This window comes from Mustelus asterias, chromosome 23 (genome assembly GCF_964213995.1).
Source record: "Mustelus asterias chromosome 23, sMusAst1.hap1.1, whole genome shotgun sequence".
Lineage (NCBI taxonomy): Eukaryota > Metazoa > Chordata > Chondrichthyes > Carcharhiniformes > Triakidae > Mustelus > Mustelus asterias.
The window spans coordinates 60,472,976-60,497,801 of record NC_135823.1 but is presented as its reverse complement, the minus strand read 5'-3'; the positions used below and the strand labels follow the sequence as shown (position 1 = coordinate 60,497,801).

At 45.2% G+C, this 24,826-nt stretch overlaps 1 protein-coding gene across 1 annotated transcript in view; it reads left to right on the top strand.

Moving 5' to 3' along the window:
- The window catches only part of ccdc78 (coiled-coil domain containing 78), a 71,951-nt gene extending 47,340 nt beyond the window's left edge, over positions 1 to 24,611 (top strand). Inside the window, exons 13-19 of the mRNA XM_078240759.1 lie at positions 538 to 663; positions 1,881 to 2,092; positions 7,702 to 7,876; positions 10,540 to 10,583; positions 13,407 to 13,488; positions 21,023 to 21,123; positions 24,216 to 24,611. Coding sequence (XP_078096885.1) covers positions 538 to 663; positions 1,881 to 2,092; positions 7,702 to 7,876; positions 10,540 to 10,583; positions 13,407 to 13,488; positions 21,023 to 21,123; positions 24,216 to 24,300 — 825 coding nt within the window. The 3' untranslated portion in view covers positions 24,301 to 24,611. The remainder of the gene's footprint in view (positions 1 to 537; positions 664 to 1,880; positions 2,093 to 7,701; positions 7,877 to 10,539; positions 10,584 to 13,406; positions 13,489 to 21,022; positions 21,124 to 24,215) is intronic.
- Positions 24,612 to 24,826: the final 215 nt, after the last annotated feature.

Sequence of the window (24,826 nt, the reverse complement as noted above, 5' to 3'; positions counted from 1 at the left end):
TTACTAAAGTCCATATAGACAACATCCACGGCCCTTCCTTCGTCAACCATTTTGGTCACTTCTTCAAAAAACACCACCAGGTTAGTGAGGCATCGATTCATATAGTTCTTAAAAACGTTCAAACTCTGAAGACAACTTTCACCTAGTAATGTCTTAGGGACAGCATGGTGGCACAGTGATTACCACTGCTGCCTCACAGCACCACGGACCCGGGTTCGATTCCCGTCTTGGGTCACTGTTTGTGTGGAGTTTGCACATTCTTCCCATGTCTGCGTGGGTTTCTTCCGGATGCTCCGGTTTCATCCCACAATCCAAAGAAGTGAGGGTTAGGTGGATTGGCCATGCTAAATTGCCCCTTAGTGCCAGAGGGATTAGCCAGGGTAAATGCACGGGGTTATGGGATAGGGCCTTGGTGGGATTGCGATCAGTGCAGACTCGATGGGCCGAATGGCCTCCTTTAGCCTTGTAGGATTCTATGATTCTTTAAAACCGAGAGCACTTACTAAGACCTTTCTGTTTTGCAATCCTCCTCAATAGGCGCTGCTGGGTTCACAGAGTCAGCTAAAGGAGGTTGAAGCTGAGAACTCGCAGTTGCAACTCCATCTAAAAGAGCTGAACGAGGAATATCGCTTGCGACTTGTCCGCTACATTGAAGATGTCACCGTGAGTGAATGGTCCACAAGTAAACGCAACTTCAGAAATTTAGAGTGCGCTGAACGAAATAGTCAGGCCTAAACGTCGGAGGCCGAGGGGGTGAGCTGATAGAAGTTTACAAAATTATGAGAGGCATGGATAGTCGGAGGCCGGATTCTTATCACCATTCACTGCGACAGGATTTTCCCATCTCGCTGCAGTGAACAGAGATTTGGCCGGCTGCCAAATTCTCCTACTTCGTTGCAGCAGGTGGGTGGCGTGAACTGCCGGCAGGTTTGCGCCGAGAGTCTTTTTTTCCAGGGCAGAAATGTCAATTCACAAACAAAATAGGATGGCACGGTGGCACAGTGGTTAGCACTGCTGCTTCACAGCGCCAGGGACTCAGGTTCGGGCACTGTCTATGTGGACTCTGCATGTTCTCCTCGTGTCTGCGTGGGTTTCCTCCGGGTGCTCCGGTTTCCTCCCACAGTCTGAAAGACGTGTTGGTTAGGCGCATTGGCCATGCTAAATTCTCCCCCACTGTACCCGAACAGGCGCCAGAGTGTGGCGACTAGGGGATTTTCACAGAACTTCATTGCAGCGTTAATGTAAACCTACTTGTGACACTAACAAATAAACTTAACTTAAAAACTTAAAAACAGAAAATGCTGGAAAATCTCAGCAGGTCTGACAGCATCCGCGGAGAGAGAATAGAGCCAATGTTTTCGAGTCTGGATGACCCTTCGGCAGAGCAGACTCGGAAGTTTGGTTCTATTCTCTCTCAGCAGATGCTGTCAGACCTGCTGAGATTTTCCAGCGTTTTCTGTTTTTGTTTCAGATTCCAGCATCTGCTGTATTTTTCTTTTTCCTATAGAAATGTCAGTTACTCGGGGACAGAGGTTTAAGGTAAAAGGGGGAAAGTTTAAAGGAGGCGTGAGAGGCTAAGTTTTTTACACAGAGGGTGGTAAGTGCCTGGGATGCGCTGCCAGAGGAGGTGGTAGAAGCAGATACAAGACCAATGTTTAAGAGGCATCTTGACAGATACACCAATAGGCTGGGAATACAGAGGTATGGACCGCATGGAGGCAAAAGGTTTAGAAAGGCGTCAAGTGCAGGCCTGATGGGCCGAAGGGCCTGTTCCTGTGGCTGTGCTGTTCTTTGTTTGTTCCAAGCTAGTGGGCCCGCAGATCTGAGCAAAGTTTGTTTTAAAAGGTAAATTAATGTTGCGTTTCATTGTTCTGTGTAAGGACTATGTGGATAACACTGTGAAATCCAGCAATGGCAACACCAAGTCCTCAGCTGACCATCCTTATCTGAAGAGATTTGTGGACAGCATGCTGAAGGACATTCGATCCGCGTACAGATCACGGGAAGAACAATTAGCGACAGCAGCCCGAAATTACAAGAAAAGGATGCAGAACGTCTACAAGAAGCATGAGCACCTTTTGATCGCATACAGGTTAAGAACTAACCGGGACATTATCACCACAACTATATTAGCATCTGGTTCACTAATCTCCCTTTAAGGAAGGAAATCTGCCGTCCTTACCCGGTCTGGCCTACATGTGACTCCAGAGCCACAGCAATGTGGTTGACTCTCAGCTACCCTGGGTCAACTAGGGATGGGCAATAAATGCTGGCCAGCCAGTGACGCCCATGTCCCACGAATGAATTTAAAAAAAAGAACATTAGTTCTTATGTAGTTGGTTTGAATTACGTGTCCAAGGTTCAAGTCTAAGACAGAGATAGATATGTTCTTGATTAATAAGGGGATCAAGGGTTAAGGTGGGAAGGCAGCAGAATGGGGCTGAGAATCATATCAGCCATGATTGAATGGCAGAGCAGAATCGATGGGCCGAATGGCCTAATTCTGCTTCTATATCTTATGGCCTTATGGCTAATGCTTAAGGGCTTGAGAAATAATTTGCTGTGACTGGTTGCTCCAATGATTGATTTCGAGGGTGTACATTATTGTTGGGGATTGTGATGCAACACACATTTTCTTCCCCCAGTCTCCTTCCTCCTACCACCATAGAATCCCTACAGTGCAGGATTCGGCCCATCGAGTCTGCACCAACAGCACTTCCACCCAGGCCCTATCCCTGTAATCGCACTTATTCACCCTGCTAATCCCCCTGGCAATTTATCAAGGCCAATCCACCTAACCCGCACATCTTTGGACTGTGGGAGGAAACTGGAGGACCCAGAGGAAACCCACTCAGACATGGGGAGAATGTGCAAACTTCACACAGACAGTGAACCAAAGCCGGAATTGAACCCGGGTCCCTGGCACTGTGAGGCAGCAGTGCTAACCGCTGTGCCACCGTGCCACCCTATCATGTTGCAATGATAATGGACACAGGTACTGCCCATCCCCACATCCAGCATACATTAGTCTAGACTGTCAGCAGACTGTTGAGCTGTGCAAATCATTGTAGCCAACTCTGATCTTACCATCTACCATAGAATCCCTACACTGCAGACGGAGGTCATTTGGTCCATCGAGTCTGCACCAACTCTCTGACAGAGCATCTCACCCAGCCCCCCTCCCCTGCCCCATCCCCGTAACCCCACACAATTACCATGGCCAATCCATCTAACCTACACATCCTTTGGAGTGTGGGAGGAAACCTGAACACCCGGAGGAAACCCAAGCAGATAAGGGGAGAATGTGCAAATTCCGCACAGACAGTCACCCAAGGCTGGAATCAAATGCAGGTCAATGGTGCTGTGAGGTAGCAGTGCTAACCACTGTGCCATTGTGCTGATTTGATTTTGATTTGATTTGATTTGATTTATCATTGTCACATGTATTAACATACAGTGAAAAGTATTGTTTCTTGCGTGCTATACAGACAAAACATACCGTTCATAGAGAAGGAAAGGAGAGAGTGCAGAATGTAGTGTTACAGCCATAGCTAGGGTGTAGAGAAAGTTCAACTTAATGCGAGGTAGGTCCATTCAAAAGTCTGATAGCAGCAGGGAAGAAGCCGTTTTTGAGTCGGTTGGTACGTGACCTCAGACTTTTGTATCTTTTTCCCGAAGGAAGAAGGTGGAAGAGAGAATGTCCGAGGTGTGTGGGGTCCTTGACTATGCTGGTTGCTTTTCTGAGGCAGCGGGAAGTGTAGACAGAGTCAGTGCATGGGAAGCTGGTTTGTTTGATGGATTGGGCTACATTCACAACACTTTGTAGTTTATTGCGGTCTTGGGTGGAGCAGAGCCATACCAAGCTGTGATACAATCAGAAAGAATGCTTTCTATGGTGCATCTGTAAAAGATGGTGAGAGTCATAGCTGACATGCCAAATTTCCTTAGTCTCCTGAGAAAGTAGAGGCATTGGTGGGCTTTCTTAAATATAGTGTTGGCATGGGGAGGGGGGGACCAGGACAGATTGTTGATGATCTGGACACCCATTGCCTCTATTGTCTACATATCATCAGGTTATTTCATGACAACATCATTGACCTCTAAGTGGAGAGAGGTTGTGTGACTGACTTCATTTTGCCATCGCCCCTCACTAGAAATGGGAATAATTTTCCAGCTACATTCAAGAAATAAATCCCATTACCTTTGGATAAGTATGAGAATCATATCAGCCATGATTGAATGGCAGAGCAGAATCGATGAAATAAGTATGAAATATTAACAGCAGGAAAGATGATAGATTTTTAACCCTCCGTAATCCTGATTCCAGGTACAGGAGGGTTTTTTTTAATGTTCAAGGCATATCATAGAAACTCTATTTCTCAGACCATTGACCGAGCACTGTGATCATGCAAAACAGTTGTTCAGAGATGATTGAGTTGTGACTGCTGCTAATGTGAACCTAGCAGGGGTGTAGAAAGGTAGAGATGTGTGGAATGATTGCTGACTAATGATTAGTTAAGAAATCCTTGTGTAGGCAGCAAGGCGGCAGATGGAGTATAGTTTAGGGAATTGTGAAGTTATGCATCTTGATTGTGAAAACAGAAAAGCAGAATATCTTTTAAAAGGTGCAAAACTGCTAAGTGTTTATGCTCAAAGAGACTTGAGTGTGCTTGTACGAGGAACGCAGAAAGTTAACATGCAGGTATAGCAAGCAATTAAGAACGCAACAAGGATGTTGGCCTTTATTGCAAGAAAGTTGCAGTATAAGAATAAAGAAGGGGCGGCACAGTGGTTAGCACTACTGCCTCACAGATTCCGGCCTCGGGTTACTGTCTGTTTGGAGTTTGCACGTTCTCTCCATGTCTGCGTGGGTTTGCCGGTTTCCTCCCACAGTCCAAAGATGTGTGGGTTAGGTTGATTGGCCATGCTAAATTGCCCCTTAGTGTCAGGGGGATTAGTAGGGTAAATATGTGGGGTTACGGGGATAGGGCTTGTTGTTGGTACAGGCTCGATGGGCTGAATGGCCTTTTTCTGTACTGTAGGGATTCTATGATTCTATGAAGTCTTGCTACCATTGAAACCACATCTAGAATATTGTGCACAGTTTTGGACTCCCCGTTTAAGAAAAGATACACTTGCATTGGAGGTGGTACAGTAAAGATTCACTCAATTGGTCTGTGCGATGAAGGGGTTGTCCAATGATGAGAAGTGAAGTAAATTGGGTTTATATTCTCTAGAGTTTAAAAGAATGAGAGGTGATTTCATTCAAACCTACAGAATTCTGAAGGAGCTTGATAGAGCAGACGCTGAGAGATTGTTTCTGTTGCTTGTGGAAGTTAAACCAGTCTCAGGAAGAGGGGTCAGTCATTCAGGACTGAGATGAGGGCAAATTACTTCACTCAAAGGGTTGTGAATCTTTGGAATTCTTTACCCCAGAGGTTTGTGATGCTCCATTATTGAATAGGTTTAAGTTTATTTATTATTGTCACAAGTAGGCTTACATTAACACTGCAATGAAGTTACTGTGAAAATCCCCTAGTCGCCACACTCCGGCACTTGTTCGGGTCACACTGAGGGAGAATTTAGCATGGCCAATGCACCTAACCAGCAGGTCTTTCGGACTGTGGGAGGAAACCGGAACATCCGGAGGAAACCCATGCAGACACGGGGAGAATGTGCAAACTCTGCACAGACAGTCACCCAAGCCGGTAATCAAACCCGGGTCCTTGGCACTGTGAGGCAGCAGTGCTAACCATTGTGCCACCATGCTGCCAGGCTGGGATAGATAGAATTTTGGTCTCTCAGGGAATTAAAGGATATAGCGTGTAGGTCAGAATTGTAGTGAATTGTGGAGCAGGTTTGATGGGCCAAATGGTCTACTCCTGTTCCTATTCCTTGTGTTTCAATGTCATTGTAGGGAATTCTTGATTCATAGATCTGAAATTATATGGATTTTGGAGACTCAGTGGGTAAGTTAGCAACATACTCTGTGGGTAAGTTAGCAACATACTCTGTGGGTAAGTTAGCAACATACTCTGTGGGTAAGTTAGGGAAGATGGCATCTTTCCTTAAACAGTCAAAGGGGTCTCAAGTAACCAGTGTAACTGGAAACCGTGTGCCCCAGCACTTTTGCCTAACACTTTTGGGGTGGCACGGTGGTTAACACCGCTGCCTCACAGCACCAGGGACCTGGGTTCAATTCCCGGCTTGGGTCACTGTCTGTGTGGAGTTTGCATGTTCTCCCCGTGTCTGTGTGGGTTTCCTCTGAGTGCTCCGGTTTCCTCTCAAAGTCCAAAGATGTGCGGGTTAGGTGGATTGGCCATGCTAAATTGCCCCATAGTGTCAGGGGGATCAGCAGGGTAAATACATGGGGCTATGGGGATAGGGCCTGATTGGGATGGTTGTTGGTGCAGACCCGATGGGCTGAATGGCCTTTTTCTGTTTTGTAGGGATTCCATGATTCTATGTGGAATAAGCTGAGAGCCAATTCAATTTTAACCTTTTTTAACCCTTTTCACACAATATTACATTGGCTTTGTGAATGGATGGGTGGATTCTAATGGAACCCATGGAACCTTGCAGGGGAAAGATGACTTATTATGGTTCACAGCAAGTTGAAACTCTCAGGTATGGAAGTGGCTGAGGGGTGACCTCAGGGTTGAATGTGGGCAACCTTTGGCCTTCTTTCTTCAGGGAAAAGAAATGCGTCATCCTGAATTAGATGGCAGAATAAACAAAATGATCAGAGTCATGAGGGACAAGTGTGTCTTTGCAGGAACCATGATGTTATTAAATTCACACCTTAGATTCTTTTGGCAGAATTACTTCCTAACATTCCATCTTCTCCAATCAGAGGCTGAGGGATCCATGTCCAAATACTCAAACCCCTTGTTATTCCATTGTTCACTGTTTTCCACTCTGATTTTCCCACATATCTTCACCTCTCTGCCCGCCAGCCTCTCTTACGGTGCCATCAGCATAGGCAAGTCTCAGAGTATGTCTCACAGTAGGGTGACATGGTGACACAGTGGTTAGCACTGCTGCCTCACAGTGCCAGGGATCTGGGTTCAATTCCGGCCTTGGGTAATTGTCTGTGTGGAGTTTGCACGTTCTCCCTGTGTCTGCGTGGGTTTCCTCCGGGTGCTCCGGTTTCCTCCCACGCTCCAAAGAATTATGGATTAGGCTGATTGGCCATGCTAAATTGACCCTTAGTGTCAGGGAGATAGGTTAGCAGGGTAAACGCACAAGGTTATGGGGATAGGGCCTGGACGGGATGGTTATCAGTGCAGGTTCAATGGGCCAAATGGCCTCTTTCTGCACCGTAGGAATTCTATGTTGGCCATATGACTGTCCTTCTGTCTGCTTACACCAGTAGGATATTTAGGCCGGAACTCCACCACCTTGCCCGCTACAGAATCGGAGCGAGCAAAGGTCTGACGATGGAAATTTCCATTGACCTCGGGCGGGAATTTCCAGTCTCACACGAGCGAGGCTGTAAAGTCCCGCCCTAAAAGTTTTGATTGTCTCACCTTCCCGGAAGTGGTACCCAATGCTGGGGGTAACGGCCGTTCCACGTGAGCCAGGGCTGGGGGAGGATGGACGGCAATGGAAGGAATCATATTCCCATGATTGCTGGTGCAAGTGTAGATGCATCCGTGGAATAACATGTCTTGAGCATGTGCATGTTTTTGCTTGGTGCAGAATGCAACGGGAACAGATTCTTTCCTTGGGCAACAAGGACTTGGACCCTGGCCCTTCAGAAATACACTTTGCGATTACTGACAGTGAGCTGCTGTCCAGTCAGAGCCAGGAACTGAACCGCCTGCGGGAGGACAAGGCCCACCTGGAAACAAAACTCCAAGACCTTCAAGAGAAGGTGAGCAATAAGCATTGGCTTTGTGAATGGATGGGTGGATTCTAATGGAACCCAAGGGACCTTGCGCGGGAAGGATGAGTTATTATGGTTCACAGCAAGTTGAAACCCTCAGGAATGGAAGTGGCTGAGGTGTGACCTCAGAGTTTGAATGTGGGCAACCTTTAGCATTCTTTCTTCAGGGAAAAGAAATGCATCATCCTGAATTAGGTAACAGAATAAATAAAATTATCAGAGTCATGAAGGATAAGTGCGTCTTTGCAGGAACCATGATGTTATTAAATTCACACCTTAGATTCTTCTGGCAAAATGGCTTCCTAACATTCTATCTTCTCCAATGGCGAGCAAAGGGAATGCAAGTCATGTGTTTCAATCAAGAGCTATATACATTTGGGAGGCGGTGGCCAATGGTATTATTGCTGGACTGTTAATCCAGAAACTCAGCTAAAGTTCTGGGGATCCGGGTTCGAATCCCGCCACAGCAGATGGTAGAATGTGGATTCAATAAAAAAAAGTAGCAAGAATTAAGAATCTACTGATGACCATTGTCGGGGAAAAACCCATCTGGTTCACTAATGCCCTTTATGGAAATAAATCTGCTGTCCTTACCAGGATACGGATCGAATAAGAGCAGAAGATTTTTTTGTGTTTAGTTCGGGCATCATGATCAGCACTGACTTGGAGGGCCGAAAGGCCTGTTCCTGAGCTGTATTTTTCTTTGTTCTTTGCTGTTTGAGAGTGGGTAAAAAAGTGGCAGTTGGAAAGTGTGAGGATATGGACTTTGGTCGGAAGAATAGAGGCGTTGACTATTTTCTAAATGGGGTGAGAATACAGAAATTGGAAGCGGAAAGGGACTTGGGAGTCCGAGTTCAGAATTCTCTTAAGGCTAACTTGCAGGTTGAGTGGGTAGTTAGGAAGGCAAATGCAATGTTAGCATTCACTTTGAGAGGGCTAGATACAAGAGCAGGAATGTACTACTGAGTATTTATAAGGCTCTGGTCAGACCACATTTGGAGTATTGTGAGCAATTTTGGGCCCAGTATCGAAGGAAGGATGTGCTGGCCTTGGAGAGGGTCCAAAGGAGGTTCACGAGAATGATCCCAGGAGTGAAAAGCTTGACGTGTGAGGGGTATTTGAGGGCACTGGGTCTGTACTCGATGGAGTTTAGAAGGATAAGGGGGGATCTCATTGAAACTTACAGAATACTGAAAGACCTGGATAGAGTGGATGTGGAGAAGATGTTTCTGTTAGTGGGAGGGACTAGAATCCGAGGACACAACCTCAGAGCAAAGGGAAGACCCTTTAGAACCGAGGTGAAGAGGAATTTCTTCAGACATAGGGTGGTGAATATATGGAATTCATTGCCACAGAAGGCTGTGGAGGCCAGATCATTGAGTATATTTAAGACTGAGATAGATAGGTTCTTGCTTGGTAAAGGGATCAAGGGTTATGGGGAAAAAGTGGAAGAATGGGATTGAGAAACTTATCAGCCATGATTGAACGGCAGAGCAAACTCAATGGGCCGAATGGCCTAATTCTGCTCCTATATCTTATGGCCTTATGATCTCAATGGTAGTAAACACATGGGAATGCCACCACCTTGCAAGTTCCCCTCCAAGCCACTTGCCAGACTTGGAAACGTATCGCTATCCCCTCGTTGTCGTTGGGTCAAAATCCTGGAATTCTCTCCCTAACAGCACTCTGGGTGTACCTACATCACAGGGACTGCAGTGCTTCAAGAAGGCAGCTCACCACCACCTTCTCAAGTGGGCAATCAGGCATGGACAATAAAGACTGGCCTAGCCAGCGACGTCCACATCCCATAAATGAATAAAAGAAAATGTAGCTGTAAATAGACAACACCAATAAACATAGGGTGACAATCCAACTCAAAATGGTTACTAAGTGATATGTCGGCATGGTAAAAAGTGACATTTATTCATTCAGCAGCCATAATGAATGGAATCATATAGGATAGTTCACAAATTGACTGGTTCATTACTGGCACTTAGTAGTGCACTAACTATACATTTGGGACCTGCTTTGCTTGTTAACTATTGAGCTCAGAAGTGATTTTGATTTGATTTATTATTGTCACATGTATTAGTATACAGTGAAAGGTATTGTTTCTTGCGTGCTATACAGATAAAGCATACCGTTCATAGAGAAGGAAAGGAGAGGGTGCAGAATGTAGTGTTACAGTTATAGCTAGGGTGTAGAGAAAGATCAACTTAGTGCGAGGTAGGTTCATTCAAAAGTCTGATGGCAGCAGGGAAGAAGCTGTTCTTGAGTCGGTTGGTATGTGACCTCGGACTTCTGTATCTATTTCCCAATAGAAGAAAGTGGAAGAGGGTATGTGGGGTCCTTAATTATGCTGGTTGCTTTTCCGAGGCAGCGGGAAGTGTAGACAGAGTCAATGGATGGGAGGCTGGTTTGCGTGATGGACTGGGCTTTGTTCACGACCCTTTGTAGTTTCTCGTAGTCTTGGTCAGAGCAGGAGCTGTGATACAACCAGAAAGAATGCTTTCTGTGGTGCATCTGTAAAAGTTGGTGAGTGTCGTAGCGGGCATGCCAAATTTCCTTCGTCTTCTGAGAAAGTAGAGCCCATTCCTTCAAAATATATTTCATTGTAAGTGCGTCTCATTAATTTGCATTTCTTTTTCCAGGTTAGACTGGGTCGGAGCTCTGGACCAGTCATGTCTTCCTCGCTGTGAGTATTGCTGTAAATCTCTTTGACCAGCACAGCAGCATTTAATTATCTTTTCGAGCACTGATCTCCTTCTAAGGAAGTGAACAGGCTGTGGTCCCAGGCTGCTTCCACCGTGCGCGTTGCTGTTTGTAGGTACATTAGACTGGCACCAGGTGCCTGCCCCCTCTTTCCTTCTCTAATCCATCCAGACAGGGTGAAATGTCTACTGTCCACAGATGTGTAGAGAACACTTCCGTTTTTTTTAGTTATATCCAATCAAAATCCAATCAAAGTCTCTACCAGAGAGACATTACAGGTCCAAGCTGACAAGACAGGTTGCCCTCTTCCTGTCTTGGGCTTGATCTACATGATCCAAGCTGATAGGAGCAGGCATTGCACCCCCTCCAGTGCTTGATCTCATTGGCATCTTAGCCAAAAGGCCTAGATGCTGTTTTAAAACATTATTTCAAATGAAGCCTCAGTGTAACCTCATTAACTTCTATCAAGTACAGGATCAAAAACTACACTTGATGATAGCGAAAAGGAATGCCTCAATTTTTTAAAATACTTTTCCAATTCAATCAAATCAAGTCCAATTCAGAGTCTCAACAAGTTGAGACATTTCCGATCCAAGCTGACAAGACAGGGCCTCCACTCCTGTCTTGGGCCTGATCTACATGAGCCAAGCTGATTGGAGTAGGTGCAGACTCACCTCCTCCAAGGCTTGATCTCATTTGCATCTTAGCCAAAAGGCCGAGATGCCGCTTTTAAAAATTGCTTCAAATGAAGCTTAAATGTAACCTAATGACCTCAACCAAGCGCAGCCTGTCCATACTACACTTGACCTTAGCCAAAAGGCCGAGAAGCGATAGCGTACTGTACATAGTTTTGGGCATTGCACTGGGAAATGGAGACTCGAGTCAAGGATGCTGCCTGGATTAGAGGGCATGAGCTGTAAGGAGAGTCTGGACAAACTGGTATGTTCATTAAATACTGCGGATGCTGGAATCTGAAACAAAAAGAGAAAAATGCTGGAAAATCTCAGCAGGTCTGACAGCATCTGTGAGGAGAGAATAGAGCTAACGTTCCGAGTCTGGATGACTTTGTCAGAGCTGCGAGGAAAGACAGTCAGTGGAGATTTATACTATCAGGGTAGGGAGGGGTGGTGGAATTGGACAAAGGGAATGTAAACGAGCCGGCAGGAAGCTGAGAAGGTGTTGAAAGTGTCCATTAGTGTTGTTTTCTCTGGAGCAGCGGAGGCTGAGGGGAAACTTAATAGAAGTCTCTAAAATTATGAGAGGCATCGATAGGGTTGACAGTCAGCATCTTTTTCCCAGAGTTGAAATGTCCAATACTCGGGGGCTCGCACTTAAAATGAGCGGTGGAAAGTTTAAAGGAAATGTGAGGGGCATGTTTTTTTACACAGAGAGTGGTAGATGTCTGAAATGCACTGCCAGGGTGCCAGGGTGGCACAGTGGTTAGCGCTGCTGCCTCACAGCGCCAGGGACCCAGGTTCGATTCCCGGCTTGGGTCACTGTCTGTGCGGAGTTTGCACGTTCTCCCTGCGTCTGCCTGGGTTTCCTCCGGGGGCTCCGATTTCCTCCCACAGTCCGAAAGACCTGCTGGTTAGGGTGCATTTACCCGAACAGGCGCCGGAGTGTGGCGACTAGGGGAATTTCACAGTAACTTCATTGCAGTGTTAATGTAAGCCTTACTTGTGACAATAATAAATAAACTTTAAACTTTTTTTTAATGGGTGGTGGTGGTGAAGGCAGATACCATAGGAGCGTTTAAGGGGCTTTTAGATAAGCACATGAATATGTAAGGCATAAAGGGATATGGACCAAGGGCAGGCAGAAGGGATTAGTTTAATTTGGTGTCATGTTCAGCACAACATCGTGGGCCGAAGGGCCTGTTCCTCTGCTGTACTGTTCTGGGTTCTTTGTTCTCTGAAATCACGGGAATGAGAAACCACAGGGAAGAGGAGACATTTTGACCACTTGGTCATTTCACTTGGATCAGAGAAGGTCAAGTGGAAGTCAGCCGAGCTTTATTTAAATTAAGAAGGGTTTTGATAAGGTGATGGGTGAAAGGCAAGTTCCTCTCGCGAGGGAATTAATGACAAATGTCATCAAAGTAAAATTGTCACCAGAAAGTGAGGACGGAGCCTAGACTCGGAAGAGAAAAAACAGTAAAATGAGGAAATAAGAATTTTGGTCTGAACTGCTTTTACGTTCTGGGAAAATCCTTTCAAGGGTTTTTAGTGTCTGGAATGCTTTGTTACAGGGAGATATTGAGGCAGGCACCATTTATGGCACGGTGGCACAGTGGTTAGCACTGTTGCCTCACAGCACCAGGGACCAGGGTTCAATTCTGGTCTCGGGTCATTGTCTGTGTGGAGTTTGCACGTTCTCTCCGTGTCTGCGTGGGTTTCCTTCGGGTGCTCCCGTTTCCTCCCACACTCCAAAGATGTGCGGGTTAGGTGGATTGGCCATGCTAAATAACACCTTAGTGTCAAAAGATGTGCAGGTTAGGGGAATTAGCGGGGTAACTAGGTGGGCTTATGGGGAAAGGGGCCAGGTAAGATGCTCTGTTGGAGAGTCAGTGCAGACTCGATGGGCCCAATGGCCTCCTCCTGCACTGTAGGGATTCAATGATAATAAGAAGGAGCAGATGGACACTTGAAGCAGAGGAGGATACAGGGTTTTGGGATGAATGCTGGGCAGTAGGATTGGTTTGGATTCTTCTCATCAAGAGTGGTCCCCTCTCTACTGTGACCTCCTGTGATTGTCTTGAAACTTATACAGCGAGAATGTCCTAATTTACTGTTTTGAATCATTTCAGCGCAGAGACTGGTGGGAAAGTTGATAATGAAAGCTGGAGTGAACTAAGGAAACAACTGAGAGAGTTTACATTTACTACACAGGTCTGTAACATGTTCCTGATGATAGAATTTGACAGAACCCATTTTACATTACATTAGAGAATGTTCTCCCCCTAGACTAAAAATGTAACTGTCCAATAGTTTGTGATGACTAACATAGTGGTTGCTAATTGATTTAAATGCGATGGTGGAGTTTGTGTCATCATGTCTGCTCATTTTAACCCTCCTCAGGTCGAAGGAACATAGGAAATAGGAGTGGGAGAAAGCAATTCAGCCCTTTGAACCCACTCTGCCATTCAACCTGATCCTGGCTAATCTTATTCCTGGTCTCAACTCCACTTTCCTGTCTGCTCCCCATAACCTTTTATCCATTCCCTCCACCATCGATGCTCAGTAGGAGCAGTGTGTACTATCTATAACATGCACTGCAGCGATTCAGCCAAAGATCCTTAGACAGCACCTTCCAAACCCACGACCACTTCCATCTAGAAGGACAAGGGTAGCAGATACATGGGAACACCACCACCTGCAAGCTCCCCTCCAAGCCACTCACCATCCTGACTTGGAAATATATCACCGTTCCTTCACAGCTGCCGGGTCAAAATCCTGGAATTCCCTCCCTAAATGCATTGTGGGTCAACCCACAGCACGTGGACTGCAGCGGTTTAAGAAGGCAGCTCACCACCACCTTCTCAAGGGCAACTAGAGATGGGCAATAAATGCTGGCCCAGCCAGCGACGCCCGTGTCCCATCAATGAATTTTTAAAAAAGGCGGGAATGTGAGTTGTGAGGAGGATGCAAAGAGGCTTCAAGGGAATTTAGACAAACTAAATGAATGGGCACAAACATGGCAGATGGAACATAATGTGTGAAGTTATTCACTTTGATAGGAAAAACAGAAATGCAGAGTATTTCTTAAATGCTGAGAGGTTGGAAAGTATTGATGAACAAAGGGACCTGGGTGGCCTTTTTCATGAATCACTAAAATCTAGCAGAGAGGTGGAGCAAACAATTAGGAGCTATTCTTGATTCGGTTGGTACGTGATCTCAGACTTTTGTATCTTTTTCCCGATGGAAGAAGGTGGAAGAGAGAATGTACGGGGTGCGTGGGATCCTTGACTATGCTGGCTGCTTTTCCAAGACGGCGGGAAGTGTAGACAGAGTCAATGGATGGGAGGCTGGTTTGCGTGATGGATTGAGCTACATTCACAACCTTTTGTCGCTAGGGTGTAGAGAAAGATCAACTTAATATATTCAAAAGTCTGACAGCAGCAGGGAAGAAGCTGTTCTTGATTGGTTGGTACGTGATCTCAGACTTTTGTATCTTTTTCCCGACGAAAGAAGGTGGAAGAGAGAATGTCCGGGGTGCGTGGGATCCTTGACTATGCTGGTACATTGGCCTTCAATCCTAGGAGACTTGAGTTCAGGAGTAAAGATGTCTTGCTACAATGATATAGATCTTGGTGAGACCATACTGTAGTTTTGTGTAGTTTTGATTTGATTTATTATTGTCAAATGGGCGGCACGATGGCACAGTGGTTAGCAGGAGAAAAAGAAAATCATATTTCATTAAAAAGGTGTTCAGTTGAAGCATCTGTATTGGAGAACTAACCATGGACTTTATGTTCTTCTCTCCCCTCTGTACTTGCTTAAAACCTGTTACATCTTTCATTGTTTCCAGTTCTGGGTGGCACAGTGATTAGCACTGCTGCATCACAGCACCAGGGACCTGGGTTCAATTCCAGCCGCGGGTCACTGTCTGTGTGGAGTCTGCACATTCTCACCATGTCTGCGTGGGTTTCCTCCAGGTGCTCCAGTTTCCTCCCATACTCCAAAGAAAAGCGGATTAGGTTGATTGGCCATGATAAATTTCCCCTTGGTGTTGGTTGGATTAGCAGGGTAAATACAAGGGTTAAATACAGGGATAGGGCCTGGGTGGGATTGGTGTCAGTGCAGGCTTGATGGGCCGAATGGTCTCCTTTTCCACTGTAGGGCTTCTATGATTCTATCCAATGGGATACAGTGAAAAGTATTGTCTCTTGTGTGCAAACAGACAAAGCATACTGTTCATAGAGTACACGGGGAAAAGGAAAGGAGAGGGTGTAGTATATAGTATTACAGTCATAGCTAGGATGTAGAGAAAGATCAACTCAATATAAGGCACACAAACTGAGACTTTTGTATCTTTTTCCCGACGGAAGAAGGTGGAAGAGAGTATGTCTGGAGTCCGTGGGGTCCTTAATTACGCTGGCTGCTTTTCCGAGGCAGCGGGAAGTGCAGACAGAGTCAATGGATGGGAGGCTGGTTTGCGTGATGGACTGGACTATGTTCACAACCGTTTGTAGCTTCTTAGTCAGAGTTAGAGCCATTTTGGTCTCCTTACCTAAGGAAAGGTGTACTTGCCATAGAGGGAGTGCAACGAAAGTTCACCAGACTGATTCCTGGGCTGGTGAGATTTTCCTATGAAGAAGGATTGAGGAGACTGGGTCTGTATTCTATGGCATTTAGAATGAGAGGTGATCTCATTGAAACACATATACCTTTTCCAGGAATCAACAGGGTGGATGCAGGAAAAGATGTTTCCCATGGCTGTGGTCTAGAACCAGGAGAGACAGTCTCAGAGTAAGGGGCTGGCCATTTAAGACTGAGATGATGAGGAATTTCTTTCATTGAGGGTGGTGAATCTTTGGAATTCTCTACCCCGGAGGGTTGCAGAAGTTCAATCATCGAGCATGTCCAAGACAGAACTCGATAGATTCCTGAATGCAAATGACATCAAGGGGATAGTGGCGAAAAATGGCATTGATGTAGATGAGCCATGATCTGTTTGAACAGCAGGGCAGGTTCGATGGGCCAAATGGCCTTCTTCTGCACCTATTTCCTATGTTCCTATGGAACTTGACCTGTACAAATCTGGTCGAGAGAAAAATGAGAGTTCATTTTGCTGAATAGAAGTAAAGACAGAAACAGATTGCAGAACTTGGCGGTATGGAGGGATCTGGGTGTCCTGGTACATATCACAGAATTCTACAGTGCAGAAGAGGCCCTTTGGTCCATCGAATCTGCCCAATGCATGAAAGGCCCTGAAATGCCCACCTAATCCCACTTGCCAGCGCCTGGTCCATAGCCTTGAATATTACAGCATGCCAAGTATTCATTCAGGTACTTTTTAAACCATTACAGAATATAGTCACTCTCAAATAATGTAATACCAGGTGCCTCCACCACTCTCCCAGGCAGTGCATTCCAGACTGTCACCACCCTCTGGGTACAAAGGTTAAATCAGTTAGCACTGCTGCCTCGCAGCTCCAGGGACCTGAGTTCGATTCCCGGCTTGGGTCATTGTCTTGTAGAGTTTGCACGTTCTCCCCGTGTCCGCATGGGTTTCCTCCGGGTGCTCGGGTTTCCTCCCACAGTCCAAAGATGTGTGGGTTAGGTGGATTGGCCATGCTAAATTGCTCCTTAGCGTCACAGGATGCTTGGTTAGAGGGATAAATATGTGGGGTTACGGGGATAGGGCCTGGGTGGGATTGTTGTTGGTGCAAACCCGATGGGCTGAATGGCCTCCTTCTGCACTGTAGACATTCTATGATTCTATGTAAAAGCTAATATGCAGGTACAGTGAGTGATTAGGAAGGTAGGCAGCATTTATTGCCAGGGGAATGCAATATTAAAAATAGGGAAGCTTTACTGCAGCTGTACTAGGCATTGGTGAGACCACATCTGGAATACCGTGTGGAGTTTTGTTCTCTTTTTTGACAAAAAGATGACATTTCATTAGAAACAGCTCAGAGAAGGTTCACACAACTCATTCCTAGGATGAGGGGCGTATCTCATGAAGAAAGGTTGAACAGGTTGGGCCTGTACCCATTGGAGTTTAGAAGAATGAGAGACGATCTTACTGAAACATAGAAAGGATTTGATAGTGCAGCTACCAGGAGGATGTCTCCACTTGTGGGAGAGACTAGAACCAGGGGACGTGGTTTAAGAATAAGGAGCCTTCTATTTAAGACTGAGATGGGAAGATTTCTTTTCTCAACGAGTGATGTGGAATTCTCTGCCCCAGAAGGTGGTGGAGGCTGGGGTCATTGAATTTATTCAAGGCAGAATTGGACAGATTTTTGATAGTGTTATGACGCTGAGGTGATGTTTCCTTCTGCGTGATTTTGGAACCCCCCAAAGGGATATACCGTGCCTCGTAATCTTAAGTAAGCGTGCGTGAGATTGTAGGAAGCGACTGGTTTTGTTTAATTAAAGCAGAACCGGACACTCTCTATCATGAGCAATTAACAGGTCTTTATTTTTAGAACTGGGGACAACCTTATTAAAACAATTAACAAACTGAATAAACTCCCCAATAGAATGCTGTTCCAATTACAAGACTCATTCAGGAATAATGAAATAAACCATTACAGAATAGAGTCACTCAAATAATATAACACCAGGCGTCTGTTGGAAGTATGAACTTCCTTCTGATGCTTCGGTCTGGAATACTTTCTGAGTTGGTTTTTCCGATTTAGATGGTGCTTTGATGAAGCTGCAAATATTACTGCAGGATTCCATATGAGAGACTCGCCTCTCCCTCCTTCAATCTAAAGAGGTGGCAAGGTTGCTCTAACCGTTATTTCCCCCTGTCCGGGTTGAAATACCTAGAATTACCTCACAGTATTCCTGCAATTTGAGCGGCTTGAGGCTGTCAACAACACCCAAATTTGAGTTCAATTGGTTTTGTGTCTTTAAGTGCTTGCTTTAAAATAATTGGTCCAATTCAAAAACCTGTTTTGCTCTGCTGGGATTCTGGCTGCTGCTTTGGACACAAATGTTACAAAATTGGCTTCTGTAGCCAACTTTCTGCAGTTTAAAATCCCCAGCACGAAGACAGATGCTTTTTCAAGAGTCAACGCTATATGATTTCTTTTGGTTTCTTCACATTCCTTTTCACTATTTACATTTGTCAAACACCCCATTTTTAACCTTATATATACAACTTCTCAACAATAGACAAAAGAATGGAGGGCTATGCGTGTCAGACAGGGAAGTGGAATTGAGATCAGAACCAGATCAGTCATGATCTTGTTGAATGGTGGAACAGGCTTGAAGGGCCGAATGGCCAACTCCTGCTCCTACGTGCTTTGTCCCTAGAAACCGGTTAAAAGGATGATCAGAAGGAGCAAAGACACACTCTGGAAAAGAGAATAGTATTAAGGGATAAACAGGACAGTATAATCCAGTACTGTAATAATAACACAGTTAGAGAGGTCATAGAGTGATAGAGGTTTACAGCATGGAAACAGGCCCTTCGGCCCAACTTGTCCATGCTGCCCTTTTTTTTTAAACCCCTGAGCTAATCCCAATTGCCCGCATTTGGCCCATATCCCTCTATACCCATCGTACCCATGTAACTGTCTAAGTGCTTTTTAAAATATAAAATTGTACCCGCCTTTACTACTACCTCTGGCAGCTCGTTCCAGACACTCACCATCCTCTGTGTGAAAAAATTGCCCCTCTGGACACTTTTGTATCTCTCCCCTCTCACCTTAAACCTATGCCCTCTAGTTTTAGACTCCCCTACCTTTGGGAAAAGATATTGACTATCTAGCTGATCTGTGCCCCTCGTTATTTTATAGACCTCTATAAGATCACCCCTCAGCCTCCTACGCTCCAGAGAAAAATGTCCCAGTCTCTCCAGCCTCTCCTTATAACTCAAACCATCAAGTCCCGGTAGCATCCTAGTAAATCTCTTCTGCACTCTTTCTAGTTTAGTTTCTAGTTAAAACACCGTAAAGTGTAAAGCAGAAATGAAATGAAAATGGAGGATATGCACAAGACAACTAATTTTCTGAATGACTACTCGCCGTAAGTGTTCACAATGGAAGGCACAAGATACATGTCCTTCTCAGACAGTCATAATAAAATCAACAGCAGATATAAATGGGATAGAAATCCTAGCCAGGCTAAAAGGGTTTTAAACAAATGGAAGATATATCCTAATTTATCTCATTGATGGAAGAGACAAGGGAAGAAATTCCTGGGACATGGAAACCCATTACGAAGAATTCACTGGAAACTGGCGTACCCGTTGATAATAAACAGACAAGTATTTAAAAAGGGTAAAGAATAAAAACATTGGTACATGTGCCAACTGTAACTAACTATAGAACCATCAGTCTCACTTCCATCCGGTGTAAAATAATGGAATCAACTGGAAAAAGAGAACATAATGGAGTAAACAGAAACCAGGATAAAAGCAGATGCTGGAATCTGGAATAGGCGACAGCCTAGTGGGATTATCACTTGACTATTAATCCAGAAACTCAGCTGATGTTCTGGGGGGACCCGGGTTCGAATCCCGCCACGGCAGATGGTGGAATTTAAATTCAATAAAAAATATCTGGACTTTAGAATCTACTGATGACCGTGAAACCAAAAGAGAAAATGCTGGAAAATCTCAGCAGGTCAGGCAGCATCTGTCAGGAGAGAAAAGAGCTGACGTTTCGAGTCCAGATGACCCCTTGTCAAAGCTAAGCTTTGACCGCTAGGGGCGGCACGGTGGCACAGTGGTTAGTACTGCTGCCTCACCGCGCCAGGGACCGGGGTTCGATTCCCGGCTTGGGTCGCTGTCTGTGTGGAGTTTGTACATTCTCCCCGTGTCTGCATGGGCTTCCTCCGGCTGCTCCGGTTTCCTCCTACAGTCTGAAAGACGTGCTGGTTAGGGTGCATTGACCTGAACAGGTGCCTGAGTGTGGCGACTAGGGGACTTTCACAGTAATTTCATTGCAGTGTTAATGTAAGCCTTACTTGTGACTAATAAATAAACTTACTTAACTTAACTTAAAAAGGCAGAGAAAGTGGGAGATATTTATACTGCAGGGAAAGGGAATGAAAGATGAGTCATAGCCACAGAAACCAGGGGAAAGGCTGCTAATGGCCACCATGAAAGCATTGTTGATTGTCAGAAAAACCCGTTTAGTTTGCCAATGTCATTTAGGGAAGGAAATCTGCTGTCCCTACCTGGTCTGGCCTACATGTGACTCCAGAGCCACAGTAATGTGGTTGACTCTCAACTGTCCTCTGAAATGGCCTCGCCAAGCTAGTTAAACTCCTTGATTTATTTCAGGAAATGGCACCCTGAATGGTCTATGGGCAGCCCTACAATATCTAGTCTTCCAAATGGCACCAGCAACAAAGAGAAGAACTGAATGTGAACTCCATTCCACCAGGGACCCGGGTTCGATTCCCGGCTTGAGTCACTGTCTGTGCACAGTCTGCATGTTCTCCTCGTGTCTGCGTGGGTTTCCTCCCACAGTCCGAAAGACGTGCTGGTTAGGGTGCATTGGCCATACTAAATTCTCCCTCAGTGTGTCCCAAACAGGCGCCGGAGTGTGGCCACTAGGGGATTTTCACAGTAAGTTCATCGCAGTGTTAATGTAAGCCTACTTGTGACACTGATAAATTAAAAAAATTTACATCGCTAATTCCAGGCTTCGACATTCTAGAGTGTGGATAGATTGGGTGTGCCTGGTGGGCAGTCGAGAGTCTGAGTGCCAGTTAATATATTAACGGCTTTTATCCCCAGGAGGAATTGGAACGTGAATGCATTCAGTTAATCTCGCGAGTTACAGTTGCGGAGGAGCAGTTGGCTGAACTGCAGGAATATGTGGACAAACACCTGGGCAGGTAAAGTCGGATTGCACAATATATCGAGGGGTTTCAATTGAATGAAACCACAAATCTACATTCAGCTTTCTTTATTTATACCCTGTCTCTGACTGATGCCAATCACTATTCCTCCATAAAAACTTTCCCAATGTATCTACCTTCATCAACTCTCTTATCACACCAGAAATATGTTTTAAAACGAACCAATGCAAGAGATGAGGCCGGAGCGAGGTGACCTCTTGCAAGCTGTGCCCAGCATACCTTCTAATTCTATCTTTTACTCTCGTTCTAAAACTTCAATCTAACTCTTTTAAATTCTCTTTGATCTTTCTCTACACCCTAGCTATGGCTGTAACACTACATTCTGCACTCTTTCGTTTCCTTCTCTATGAATGGTATGCTTTGTCTGTATAGCGCGCAAGAAACAATACTTTTCACTGTATGTTAACACATGTGACAATAATAAATCAAATCAAATCAAATCAAAACAATTCATTCCTTCTCCTTTTTACCAGTAAAGTCAATGGTCCAAAATTCCTGTTACATGTCAGTTAACACAGGCCGGAATTTTACCGCTCCGGGGCGGGCGCGGCTCGTAGAACGGAATTCTCCGTTGGCCTCGGGTGGGATTTTATGAGCCTTGCCCAGCGAGGTCGGAAAATACCAGCCACCTGTTGTTTTAAGTGGATTAATAATTATGTTAAAATTGCACAGATAATTTTTAGGTGAGTGCATTACTCATTCTGCTACCAGAGAACATGAATCGTTGTAAGTTAAGTGTTAGAAATTAATATTTATTGTATGAAGATTTAGAATATTTTATCTTCACTATGTTATCTGAATGTAACATTTACTATCAGTAATTTGGTTTGAGGAGGTTTCTTATATAATAGGCGGACACACTGGGAACGTTTAAGACTTATCTAGACAGCCATATGAACGGAGTGGGAATGGAGGGATACAAAAGAATGGTCTAGTTTGGACCAGGGAGCGGCGCGGGCTTGGAGGGCCGAAGGGCCTGTTCCTGTGCTGTATTGTTCTTTGTTCTTTTGTTCTTGACTTGGCAACACCTGGGAAAGAAGAGGCTTGTTAAATGTGTGGCTCATGTCTATGTTCATAGAATTATAGAATGGTTACAGTGCAGGAGGCCATTCAGCCTGTCATGTCCATGCTGGCCCTTAGTACAAGCAACTCACTTAACCCTACTACCCTGGTAGCCCTGTAAAAAAATGTATTTCTGGGTTAATTATTCAACTCTATTTCAAACCACATTTGAATCTGCCTCCAAAACATTCTCATGCTCTCAATAACTCGCTCATTCTCGCTACTAACAATGCACTCTGTAACAAAGTGCTGCCATTGCGTCATAGAACCAGAGAAAAGTTACAGCACAGAAGGAGGCTGTTTGGCCCATCTTGTCCATGCCAGCCTGAGGGACACCATTCTAATCCCACCTCCCCGCACCCGGCCCAACTAAGGTTCTTTTGTCAATTGTCTTAAATCAGGTTCTCAACCCTTCCCCCAGTGGGAACAGTTTCTCCCTCTCTACTATGTCCAGTCCCCTCACATCTCAATTAAATCTCCTCTCAACCTTCTCTTCTCTAGAGACAGCCGTCCCGGCTTTGCTGATCCATCCACATAATAATAAGAGGAATTAATCATTTTGGGAGCCAAAAAATATATTACTGTTACTGCGACAAGATTCCATTTCACGTAATTGTAAAAATTGTCTCACGTGTTTAACTCGATTCACATTTTTCATTCTTAAAACACTGAAACTCAAAGAATCAGATATTTTGGGCGGGATTTCTCTGTCTGCGGGGAAATGAGGAGAGTTCGGAAAAGCGTGACTCTTGCCAGCGAGATCGTGGTTTTCCAATTCTGAACGAACCTTGTTGGCGGGGTGATGTGGAACATGCCAGGGAAGGGTGGGAACCTAATTTGAATACATCAGCATATCATTCGCGAGCACCCACTCAAGATTCGGCCAGAAATGACACCAGGGACACCGGCGGGATTCTTTCCATTTTTCTCGCCGGAACCGGCACTTTGCCAAATTCTGGTAAGGTCGCCTCCCATTGTCTATTGTGAAATAAATACCGCAACTGCAGTAGATTAACAATGATTTGGTGCATGTGTATTTTCATGATTCCAGTACAGACCGATAGACCAGAACTCTGCCACCTTGCCCGCCACGGAATCGGAGCGGGCGAGGGTCCGACAACGGAAATCTCCATTGACCTCGGGAAATGGAAAGGTCCGTTGACCTCGGGCGGGATTTTCCGGTTTCGGGACGAGTGTGGCCATAAAATCCCATCCGTAGAGTCATAGAGCAATACAGGACGGAAACAGGCTATTCAGCCCATCCAGTGCATGCCGATCATGCTGCCCTCCCAGCTAATCCCACTTTCGGCCCATATCCCTCTAATCCTTCCCCATCCATGTACTTATCCAAATGCTTTTCAAATGTTGTAATTGTACCCGCCTCAACCACTCTCTCTGGCAGCTCATTCCATACATGCACCACTCTCTGCGTGAAGAAGTTGCCCCTCAGGTCTCTTTTAAATCTTTCCCCTCTCACCTTTAACCTATGCTAGTTTTCAATTCCTCTACCCTGGGAAAAAGACTCTGTGCTTTCATCCTATCTATGTCCCTCATGATTTTATACACCTCATTAAGGTCATCTCTCATTTACCTACATTCCATGGAATAAAGTCCTAGCCTGGCCAACCTCTCCCTATAACTCAGGCCCACTGGTTCCGGCAACATCCTCGTAAATCTTCTTAGCACTTTTTCCAGTTTATCAATGTCTTTCCTCTAACAGGGCGACCAGAACTGTATACAACACTCCAAGTGCGGCCTCGCCAATGACTTATGCAGTTGTAACATAATGTCCCAACTCCGATACTCAATCCCCTGACTGAATACTGTTTGTGGGAGTTTGCTGTGTGCAAATTGGTTGACGTACTTCCGAAAAGATAACAGTGACAGCACTTCAAAAATATTTCATTGAGTGTAAAGTGGTCCAGTTGTTGTGGAAGGCTATATATAAATGCAAGTCTTTATTTTTAAATTACATTACCATTTGTCCATGTTGTTGAATAATGCAGGTACAAGCAGGAAATAACTCGCCTCCGTAAGCTCGTTGGGACTGAAATACCGAGAGCAACCAGTGCTGACGCTCTCCATCGCTAACTTCCTTGTCAATCACACAGGAGCCTCAACTCTGGAATGTAGTCACTCCTGAGGTCACCGGGAATCGCCCGAGCAGTTAGTTGAAGCAATTGGAAAGAGAGCAGTACGATTAGTAAAATAACAGAGTGGCACTTTTACTGACACTCTTATGCAACATAAATAAAAGGTATTAAAAGTACTAACTACTGATGGTCTGACCCGGGATAAGAGATTATGGGGTGTTACCATGAGGAACTAGAGTCTAGACTGTACATTGGAACATGTAACATTTATTATCGCTAGACTATTAATCCAGAAAATCCGCTAATGTTCTGGGGACCGGCGTTTGAATCCTGCCATGGCAGCTGGTGGAATTTGAATTCAATAAAAATAATCTGGAATTAAGAATCTGCTGGTGACCATGAAACCATTGTTAGAAAAACCCACCTGGTTCGCTAATGTCCTTTTGGGAAAGAAATCTGCCGTCCTTACCCGATCTGACCTCCATGTGACTTCAGAGCCACAGCAATATGGTTGACTCTCAACT